The 11,756-nt window shown below is 38.7% G+C and overlaps 1 protein-coding gene across 1 annotated transcript in view; it reads right to left on the bottom strand.

Annotated features, from left to right (window-relative positions):
• Positions 1-11,375: 11,375 nt before the first annotated feature.
• The window catches only part of LOC105268765 (uncharacterized), a 2,025-nt gene continuing 1,644 nt past the window's right edge, over positions 11,376-11,756 (bottom strand). Inside the window, exon 4 of the mRNA XM_011308582.1 lies at positions 11,376-11,740. Coding sequence (XP_011306884.1) covers positions 11,376-11,740 — 365 coding nt within the window. The remainder of the gene's footprint in view (positions 11,741-11,756) is intronic.

Raw genomic sequence — 11,756 nt, 5'->3', positions numbered from 1 at the left:
CACGCAATGCTCAATGTTTAATTATATTTTCACAAAAATCATTTGCTTCACATTAAACATCTACCCCACGACACAGCTGAACAGCTGAGCCTATGACAATTGGAAACTTATCATCATTTATCAATTACCAGGATTACTGGAATAAAATTGTATATTTTTTTAACCATCACACAATATCTGGAGGATGCAGAAAACTCGGATAAATAATGATTTATTACCCGGAATATCGCACATAGATTTAGATTCGGGGGATCATAAAGTTTGCTGGGGTAAGTACATTGACGACGTTGAAAAGCACTAGGATACAGTCCCGGGGTGTTCTGAGCTATGAAGTCAATTTATATCTGGTGGTAGTAAACGAGGATGGAGGGACATGGCAGTTCTTCCTGTTGATGGCTTGCCCATGGGTGACGGTTATCACGGCATAAAAACGAACATCAAACTGTCCAATTGCATGCGTTCGTACAAAATTTTGGCTCCACAACACATCAAAATTTCCGGCAATTTTCCCCGAAATTTCACGACATCACGTAAAAGCAACCGAAAATTCAATTCAAAAGTCATTGTTCGAGTTTTTTCTAAACCCCATGCAGAATATAAAATCCATTATGAATAGAGCAGAAATTTCAGAATTTATGAACTTAAATCGAATTATTGCCATAACAGAATTCATTTTTCTGCGGGTGTGAGTAGACTTTTGCTATGTTTAAAATTATAATCTTTTTGGAATTCCTGGTTGTTCTAATATTCTAGGAAAAAAACGGGATGAAGTTCCCGTGGTGGTTTAATATTTCAAGGACCGAGGAAGTAGGTCGAACGGGCTAGGAACATGCATCAATGTCTCCCAGAGTGGATTCTCCTGCAACTCGATAACTTTGACTTAACGATTTATTCACCTGCAAATTTTCACCCTGAGAATTCCAAAAAACTGGACTAAGACGAACTCCCAATAGAATTCCAGACCAAAATATTACAAAAAAGAAACGATAAAAAACTTCTGTAAACTCCGCGTAGTAGAATTATTGGTGAAAATTCTGCTGTTGTTAATAATTCAAAAGTTTTTTCTGTATTTCTCCAACGACTTCCCGCAAATGCGAAAAAAATGGACGTACGAGTGGCGGAATATTTCCCGGGGTAACAGCAGTTTCAACTCAGTCGTCTGGATATCATTTTATCCCTGAAAACCGTGGAAATGTCCGAAAACGCAGTAAAATGCATAACAAGGCCAGTGCCCGTATTACTACCTGGTCACATCCTCTCTTATCTCCCGACTGGACATGAAAAATTGAATGAAAACATTTTTCTACTCTCGTTATCAAAGACTCTTGAACGTGAAACGAATTCATTCAATTAATTAGTGGAGTCAGAGGGCGAGCTCATCCCTACAGAAATATCCATTAATTATAAAATATCGTAGAAATGAACAGGTATTTCTGGAATGTGTATTGTTGCATCCTGGAATGATGGAAAACTATTTCAATCTTTCAGCAATGGTTCAACGTGAATTGAACAATTGTTGGGATTAAATTCACCGAATTGTTCCGGGACTTCATCAGTGGATCCAATTTACGTGATCCGAATTCAAACCGAATTCCTCATGAAAATAGAAAATAGAAAACCTGTGACAATTAAGCCCCAGTTTTAGTTTGTTTAATTATAATTAATAAAGGTCAGTGGAGGCTTCATCGAGACATTCCACTCGAGAAACAGAGATTAGGTTTAAATCCGGCTTTAGACTCTACCCATCAACCGAGTAAATCACTTATAGTTCTGCCCCCGCGTTGTTGAGGGAAAACTTTAGGAAAAGTTTGGGGCACCCCACGGGGATAAGGGGGGTGAAATGCTACGAAATAATAAGCGGGTATCGATGCAAAGGGTTTCTCTCGTTAGAAGGTTTCACGCAACCCCGGGGAATTTGTGGTGGTTGATGCTCTCATGCATCAAAGGGGAGACCATCTCTCGTCAAACTTTAATTGAACCAACTCTCAGCTAGCCTGATGACACTATTGTCCCAATTACCTGCTACGTTGTACTTCGATGTGTCTCCATTTCGCTTCAATTCAGCAATTCCCCTGGACGATAAATCCACCAATTATCCACCACTCGTATTTTATCAATCAATTTTTTATCCCGTCTTTCTATCCTCGGAGAGTTACAGCCACGACCATTTTTTTACTCAAATTTAAACAAATGCTAATTAATAAATATCATTGACTGTTACAATGACCTAAAAATGTATTTTCATTCATTTTTCATTTATTTGTCTAAGAAATCCAAAAATCCAAAGAAAAAGATTGAACAAATATTTTATCAATCACTTACTGATATGATCGTACCCTCTTTTGAAAATCATTCAATCAAATTTGTTAATTCAATTTTCAATGGATGGGAATTGATAAAGAGCGAGACGGTTTGATTACACAAAAGTGATTGATATCTTTGATGTATTGGAGATGATTGGAGATGATTGGTGAACGATTCACTTGCCACGTGCAGAATTGTCGAGAGATGGAGGTGCAGACTGCTGTGCATGCAGAATCGGCCAAAATCCAGCACCACATTCTCAAGTACTTGGAAAGTTGAGGCGCTTCCCGTACATCACTTGTGAATAAATGTTTTACGATATACAGTGTCGTAACGACACCCGGGGAAAGCCAAAGACCCGAGACGTATTGCGACCTTCCGACCGGAAATTCGTGGTTGACTTCATACGTTGGACACGGAAATCCGATTTGGCTCGATTTCTCTTCACTCCCATTGTCACCAAATGCATCATGTGGTGCTGGTCACACCGTTGGATATTTCATTAGGTTTTACTTTCCTCCGGAATTCTTGAAATAAAAATTCCATTTATCTCGACCTTTTCCGGAGAAATTCCTCTTTCACGTCTCAATTCAATGTAACCGTTCTAAATTTTATTAAATAATAATAATACTTCTGGAAATGTTGCAAGTCGAGATATTAGAATATCATTATATTATTTTTGAAATATTGCAGATGGAAGGATTATAATATAAATTGTTTAATCGATATAATCAAAATCGATATATTTTAGGTAACATATACTGTGCACTGCTTGAGAATTTCTATGGATTGAATTCGTTATTCGGTCTGTGATGCTGTGGAGTATCCTCGATGTGTCGATCATTACTTTATTTTGTGATTTGAAATATCTAATAATTATTGGTATATTGACAAATAGTTGTAGAGAGTAAAGTTCGGGGGTAATTGACAATTACATACCAAATATGGAAATTTATTATGATTTTTCCTTGTTCTTGTAGTATCTCGAAATAATGTGTATTTAGCAGAAATATTTTTAGCTATAATATTTCTTCTCATGTTTTTTTGCTAGTTAACTCATGCACCGGAAAAATTCAAGAAACTTAGGTTTTCATGTTTAATCAATAAATTCATGTCATGGTCTAATATTTAATTACCATTTGTTATGAATATTTTAATAAAATCGGGAAACGATGAAAGTAACAGTCAATTGACTTTTTAATGTAGGAAATTCGGATATTCTTATTGATAATAAAAAATTATTACTAGTGCACAATACCGTGAAAATGGGGTCAACAGCTGTCATCCAGTGCTTCGATGACAATTTTGAAATGGGGTCTCAGCCACACGACGTATCATTCCCGTAATGCATTTGCCTCCGGCACCAGAATCACCAATTGAAAACACAAAATCCATTGTCAACGTGAAATCAAACAGAAAATCCTTCATTTGATTCAAGTTGATTAGCCACTGTACCATGAATTTCTCTTCACATCTAGTTCGTATTAGCCGGTTAGGCTGGGCATCATCCAATTAGGATAACCATCCCACTGTTGCATACCGAATTCCCTGGCCCCTGCGCATGATCCTCTGTACAATCCTAACTATTCCCTGAACCTATGAGCACTAGTCCTTCCTCATCCCTCCGGGATAAAAAAACTCAACTCCATCAGCCATCCATCCATCAAAAACAACTCTCAGTTATTTAATATTCACCAATTCTCAACGAGATTTGTTTTTCATACTACTGGGTACTAACGTTTGTACAGAGAAAACAAATGCTAATTGAATGCTAAAATGATCTCTGAAATAATAACTGGTCAAATATTTGTTTCAATTCCTGCGAATTCTATTGAAAAATTTTATTTTCATTCATAAACTCATTTTTTAAAATTAAATGTAATGATTCTTTTGTTCGATTCATGATATTTTAATTGTCTCTAATTATCATTCGAATAATAGTAATGGTATGGTATTTTGTTACTATATTATATATTAAAGATGAACCTTTGAATAAACGTAATAACAATTGCGATAATAATTTCTCGTCTGTATTACACGAGTTGTCACGTTATTTTTGCCAAACTTTTTTCTCCATCAATTTTTTATTATCCGAGAGAGTGTGGTGAATTCACACGGTGAATCGTCCATAGCCGACGGGTATTTCGCGAAAAAATTTCAGTGGAAAATATCGAATTGGAGTTCACGGTACACTCAATGAAACTGTAAAACCTTTTAACAACAGTTTCCCGAAGTTTTTCCATTGTCCATTGAAAAACTGTCGGGGCAACAATCACTGCTGATTGCTGGTAACTGCGGCGAAGTATTTTTTTCGGGAGGATTAAAGTCCGAATTGACACGATATAGTGATGGAAAAAATTGACATTACGGCTGTAGTTGATTAGTTATTTTCATGAGAGTGACGGTTCGGTTGATGAAAACGGAAAATTGCGGAATTTCAAATTTCCCCAGAAATTCAATTGCAAGTCGGTCCACAGTAATGAAAAAAAATGTAATTACAATTGCCAGGAATTGCTTTATCAAAAATTCGCTGTGTTGTACTGAAAAATTTACGTTATTATATTGGATATTTTTTTTATCGGAGAGAATTGGTAGTTTCGAGTGACGGAAGCAATTAGAAGGATTGTAATCCACTCGCTAACGCAGTACTGAGCAAGCAATTACTTGAAAGAACATTAAGCACACATTGTGCGGAACACAATATTCAATCGATTAGGTGGGATCGCTCGGTATTGGTTTCAGATTTATATAATTAGGCGATTGGTGTGCGCCGGGACATTAATTGGACGATTTGTAATCCATCCCTGAAGAAATTAAACGGTTTCGACTTCATTACAATGCACATGAATTAAACCCATCTGCATAAATATGTTCGAGGACAATCGCCGAGTGAATTAGCGGTTCAACTCGATCAGCATTTGGTAATGAGCAAATAGAAATTGTTTTGACCCATTTGAAATAGAAAATTATCATAATTTCAGAGAGTCTCCTACCAATATATTTCCTCTTCACTATTTATTTTCATGGCATCCCAACTCTATATCGATTTTCAGAGATACGAATTAATATCGTCTTTCCAGAGAATTGCCATGGACTATTTGCCGGGGAATTCACGGGTGTCGGTCAGTCCAGAGAATTTCACGGGTTTTGAATATTTCAAGTGAGGAATCCTTTTTCGGAGTTATTCTCAATGAAAAATACCAACCGGGAAAGCACCACTGAGGAAATTCTTAGATTATTAAATTAAAGACGAGGGATTGCACACACTCATACCAATAACTTCCGGTTTCTAACACACAAATTGAAATTAATTAATTGAATCCACTCCTCCGAACGAATTTTCGTTTCCCAATTTTCTCTAAATTTTATACTAATAGTGATTTTTTAATGGTTTAAGTGAGATTAGGAAGTTTTCTTCTACTCAACGTAGAAAATTGGGAAAGTGGAAAAAATGTAGCGGAAATTGGGCTGAACTCGGGATTATTGAGTGGGACAAACTCATTAAGCCGACGGATGGAATAAAAGAGGGTGTGGGTGTATGAAGAAGAGGAGGACAGTATCAAATGAAGGAGGACACCACTGGGCTTTAATAACACCCCCCGTATATACGGTTAGAAGGCAGCCATTATCTTTGAGAGCATATTCTCGGCAAAGTGCCGTACGAGGCCACAGCCATGGACCCAAAGTCCTTTTCCTCGTAATCGCTTCGAGAACGTAAAGTACACTTCGTACTTGAAGAGTACTATAGGCTCACTCCACTATCTCTACTTTTTCGCCTCGTATCACCATTCTCTGTTATTAGTTCACGTGGATTACATATCACCATGAATTTTCCGACTGGCAAGAGCTTTGAAAAGAGGTAATTGACTTTTCTTTCAGTTGTGGCTTATACCACTAAAAATTTCTCTTCAATGACTAAATTAACACGAATTAACACGAATTCTTTTGATTTCCATAATTTTCAGGATATCATTGAATAAAAATATTGATAAGTATTTTATTGATGTGGAGTTTCTGTGAAAATGAAGTGATAGAAATGGGTCGATCGTACCTAATGCTCTCGTTTAATAACAAAATTCACATCACCATGAGTTTCTCACCGAATAGCAGAATGAAGCCTGAATTGAGTGGGGATTATTCAGTTTCATGTACCTCGAGCTGTTGCACTGATAATTATACCCAGAAACCCTTGAAATACGTATAAACGTAGGAAACATTATTCACTATGGAAAATTTAATCACGAATTTGCGGCTTGCAGTGAGCACACCAGGATGATGCAAGGGATATTGCTGTTGTATGTAGTCGTGGGGGGCTTGAGTTTGCAACCGACAGTGCAATTTATCAGAAAGCTATAGGAAGCCCATTCGTAAAGGATTCATTGGCCGGAGACACGAGGCCACCCAGGGCCATTTCCGCAAATGAAATCGCACGAACCTCATGCTTAGAACCATTACACTCCATTCGGTATGACTTTAATTACTTTCAATTCCACGGTCAAAGTATTAAGACACGAGTAAAAAGATATTTGTCGTCTCATTTTCCCATAATTCCAATTTCACCATCAACTACTAGACAAATGCACGCGAAATCGCGAGACAAGCCATTTTCCTCACCCAAAAATACTTGATTATTTTTAAACCACCAAAATAATTTTATTGCAATGGTATATTGTAACGCGATTGAGGCGTTGTCAAAAATAATAAAAGACGGATCAATAAATAACGTGATGAATAATTTCTTGAATTGAACGACAGGAATATGAGGAAAATGATAAGATCTCGGTTAACATGAGGTGAACTTCGAGAGTGACGTTGAGTGACGATCAATGCTTATGTACATTGGGAAGAGGAATGACTCTTGACTGGTGTAATTGAGCAAATGGTACCAAATACACTGGATGGTAACCTTTGGATCAACAAAACGCCTCGAGTGACACATGTTCTCCCAGTATCTCTTCAGCTATTCACGGGCAATCACTGGAACACCTGAACCTCAACGCGAGTCTTGGGGAATGAAGGAGTTGTGTGCTATGGTGGGGTGTACGAGAGGTACTAGAAGAATGCAATGTTGAGCCACTTGTTGCTGAGGTGCTTCGAAACGCGATTAAAAATTCAAGCCCTTTCCCACGCTCGATCGCCCGTTTGAGATTGTTATCGAACCGCGATGCATATATCCCTCATTGATTGCCTTATGTCCTCCCCTAGTTTTCCTATTTTATTGGACTAACGGGAGTGGTCGCCATTGCAAAACTCCTAGCGTGTTTATTGTCTGTGGGGATATGTACTCCGAATTGATGGATTGTGTTTGCTCGTTGGGATATTGATATTTTCTCCTCTCCCTTTCTTTCTCCAATCGTTACTTTTCTCTCCAACGATACCTTTTTAAAACATTCCCCGATATATTTTGGCACTTTCATCGATCGCCACGTCAATACCATTTTCGATAATTTGAATATTGTCTCGAGATTTTTAAATCAAAGAATAACTAAATTGAGAAAAATTGCCAAAGAATTACTTGTCCACGTCGGATGTGTAATGTGGAATTCATTTTCTCCGCGAAAGATGGAAATTTCGATTTAGAGGAGAAAGATGGAAATGGATGGAAATTCCGTTGAACTTTCCCGGGGGGCATCTGCAATATCGCAATAGCAGTATAAAATTGCCATTTCCCGGCACTTATTAGCATAAATTGTGGCTAATAAACAACACTGAATATTGGAATCAGCGGCCGAATGGAAAAGTTTCACGGAATATCCATAGGACTTTCCAATATGATACGAAGTTTGCAGCGTGATTGGCCCCCAGGAAGATGAGAAACTGAGACCCAACGGGAGGGTTCGAATTATCAGTTAATTGATTTTGTCAAAGGGTCGGCAACTTCCGAGTCGAGTTTCATAACTCGTTGGACTTGAATTATGTGTTTCAGGAAATTTACAGAGTGTCGTGTAACAGCCGTCGGCCTTTCAGAGGTATCCTTTCACTCTCAAACGTGACTATAGACACCGTAACGAGCATCAATTCACGATGATGAACTCGAAAATTGACACTCCGTTTGATCATCCCCGCGGGAATACAGTCAAGACTATTTTCTTGAAAATTCTGCGCTAGACGCATTCCACCGCAACTGCAGACTGTGGTTTTACTCTGCAGACTCACTCTGCCGCAGGTACGTGGGCTCGATCGATCGTAATAACATCGATGCAGTTTCCCCGGCCGGGGTCGGGAAAACAGAAATGGAGAGGGCAGATGGAAAAGTGAAAATTTAAATAAAACATTCAGAGTGACAAACTAATTCCACTTGTTCTGCACAAACTATTCTTATCACACCCCATCTTCCACCCGTGGTTTTGTTACCAATTTTACCCGAGTCTTCTGCATACGTTTCTCCTATTACTCCGTTAGAACAATTCCATTTCAGGGGTTTTCAAACCGTATGAGTGGAAATTGCCCCCGGGGAAATTTTATCCGTCCCAGAAATGGCTATTCATTTCACGTGTATTCCGGCGATTTCAAGGTATCAAAGTACTTGGCTAAATTTTTTCCCATTGAAATTTACCGCAGCGTCTATTCAATTTTTGTATGAAAACGTAATAAAGTTAATGTTTGATTGAAAATTTTGCTGAAAGAGCGCGAAATATCCGTGGTTTTCACCTCACACCAAATCAGCTTAATCGATACATTTGGCTCGGTGAATCGGGGGTTAGATAATTACGGAATTAACTATTGTCGTGTTAGTTTAATGGGAATACAAGATTGCATCCTCTTTTGTTCATCAAGACAAATGATATCACTATTACCGCACTACGAAAGGTTGAGCACAAAGTGGTTTGTTCCATTACAGGAGTCAGCAAGTTGTGAGGGAATCTTTCAGCGACACTCTGGAGTCGAGTAGGAAGGTTAAGCGACGAGTGATCTATTCCAGAAAGTTTTTGGGAAATTATACAAGTGCTGAATAAGTCTAATTACAAGTTGACAGAAGCCGAGCTTTTCGGATGCAGAGGAGTATTTAATGGTATACGAAAGTTTAGGATAATTTGCCCCGAGTGAATCCAATGGCTTAGTCACAATAAATCCCCTGGATTTGAGGAATTAATAATATTTCGTGTTTCACAAATCTACTTCGGAAGATGAATTGTACGTATAGTGTTCTCGATAGTGGACAATAAGATCGTTGTGAGGATTCCAGGGAGACATTAGACCAGTTTACGATGTATCGTAAAGCGAAACAACTTCAAGAGGATAGAAGGGATCGTATAATTCCTAGGATATTTCTGCCTTCTTCGTTATCTCGGGACAATAGAACGTTGAGCTTCTGTAAATCATCCAATGGAAGAACAAGATCATTTCTTTTCCTCCAGAAGATAATTCTTCTGCATGCTATTTGAAATGTCCCGTAATGAGAGCTATTTCTTAAAAACACATGAAAGGTGAGGAAAATATTGGGAATAGTAGATGTTAACTCACAGCAGAGACGATTACCGTTGATGCACGTGAAGGAGTTCGTCCCGCTTTTCCTGACATTTGATACTCCGACTAGAAGCGGTAGGGAATAGTTTCTCGTTGCTCTGGAAAATTGAAACGTGAAGAGACAGCGACGGAAAAATTATAAAGAGAGATGAGGAAATTGTATGACTTGGCCTCTTAGCTTTTCTCTGGTGTAAAATGAATAAACAAATGAATGAATAAATCCATTTTATTCCGCCGGGGCTTCCGGTGGATTCTTCTTCCCTCGAGTTTGTGTTGTGTCTTCTTTCGTTGCTTTTTCTCGAGGAGCCATTTTCTTGAGGAAATGGGTTCATGGAGGGACACGTCTTCAGATGCGCCGGTGTTTTTCATTTGCATTTCAACCTCAGCAACAGATGTCAAAAGGACTTTATAGTCCTGGGGAGATACCGAGTGAGCGATTATGTGGGAAAACCCTTTGATAATATTTGTTTTCATTATAGCTTCGAATATCAGATTTAGTGGTCAACAAGTCTTGTTTAACGTTGAATTAAACATGATTATTTAGTCGGGGAAGGTAAAAACTATTCTTTTTATGTTATGTTACGACAATATTTGTCATCATTATAGTTTCAAATATCAGATTTGGTAGGCGTAAACAAATCCGTGTTTAATAATGAATTTGCATTGATAAAGCGAGGCCTGTAGTTGAGTACATCTGGAATTATGGGATGCAACGCGGGTATGCACATTCTGTGGAAAATGGAGATTTAATTTGCATTCACATTCCGATGTTGATAATATCTGGTATCGATAGTTGTGTACCGAACGCGATGCATCGAGGCACGAATTTCATTTTGTGAGAATATATTGATACGCTGGTAACCCGCTTTGGGGTTCTTCGAGGCCGAGAACAAAGACGACCTAAATGGAGAATACAATCGAACAAACGCGAGTTTGAAGGTGAAGTTATCATGTACTTTATTAGGTGAGTTGATAGCTGCAGGTTATTTTGAGTCGTCTTACATGTTAATGGTTGAATTTTTATGGGCGGTTGATGGTTATCCAACTCGTCAGATGTCTTGAAGGACGGGGGAAAATGGAGAGGCGAGAATGGTGATGAAATTGACTGGGAATTGAAATGTATCGTGACGTCAATATGTATCTAGAATATGTCAACAGAGGTGAGGTCCTGGTAACCGTCCCCTAAGAGGTATAATCCGATGGTAGTGGCCATTCCATTGGGCATCAGCCGAGTATGCAATCAGTAGGAACCTCTCGAGGAACACATTATTGGGTCAAGCATTAATAAACCAGCTGGTCATCTGCTTGCGTCTTAGATACTTCGACGTCGATTACTATTCACTATTGAGGAGTATTCGATTCGAGCTCTGCTAATCGTGTGGGTTCAAGGAATTTGTCAATGGAATTGGTATTGGTGTTCATGATATTCATGATATTGGAGACAGCTAGTTGCTTTTGAATTATTACCTTTATTTACGGAATAAATTAGAACACATTTTATTGAGTATTGGCAAGATTGAAATATTAGGAGCCATTCATGTCGCATGATGTAAATTGCGATATTATTGTTTCATGGCACGGATTTGGGAATAAAATTGATGGGTTCACTGATCCTCGTCCCAGTCGATCTTTCCGTTGACACCAACATGTCCTTCAGTCTTGCCTCCTTTACCTGTGGATGCTCCAGCTGATGCACCGACGCTTCCGTGGACATCGCGAGACTCTAGCTCAGGTTCATCCCATTGGATTTTTCCACCGACACCAATATGCCATTTACCTTTCTTGCCATGCTTTGAAGCTCCTATGCTGATGTGACCGTGGTGTTTGCGGGACTGCAGATCATTAAGATCGATCTCAGGCTCATCCCATTCGATCTTTCCGTTGACACCAACGTGTCCTTCAGCCCTGTCTCCTTTACCTTTCGATGCTCCAGCTGATACACCCACGCTTCCGTGGACATCGCGGGATTCTAGCTCAGGTTCGTC

The sequence above is a fragment of the Fopius arisanus genome, unplaced genomic scaffold (genome assembly GCF_000806365.1).
Source record: "Fopius arisanus strain USDA-PBARC FA_bdor unplaced genomic scaffold, ASM80636v1 scaffold00060, whole genome shotgun sequence".
NCBI classification, from domain to species: domain Eukaryota; kingdom Metazoa; phylum Arthropoda; class Insecta; order Hymenoptera; family Braconidae; genus Fopius; species Fopius arisanus.
The sequence above is the reverse complement of the archived record's forward strand: the minus strand, read 5'-3'. Positions and strand labels throughout refer to the sequence as shown.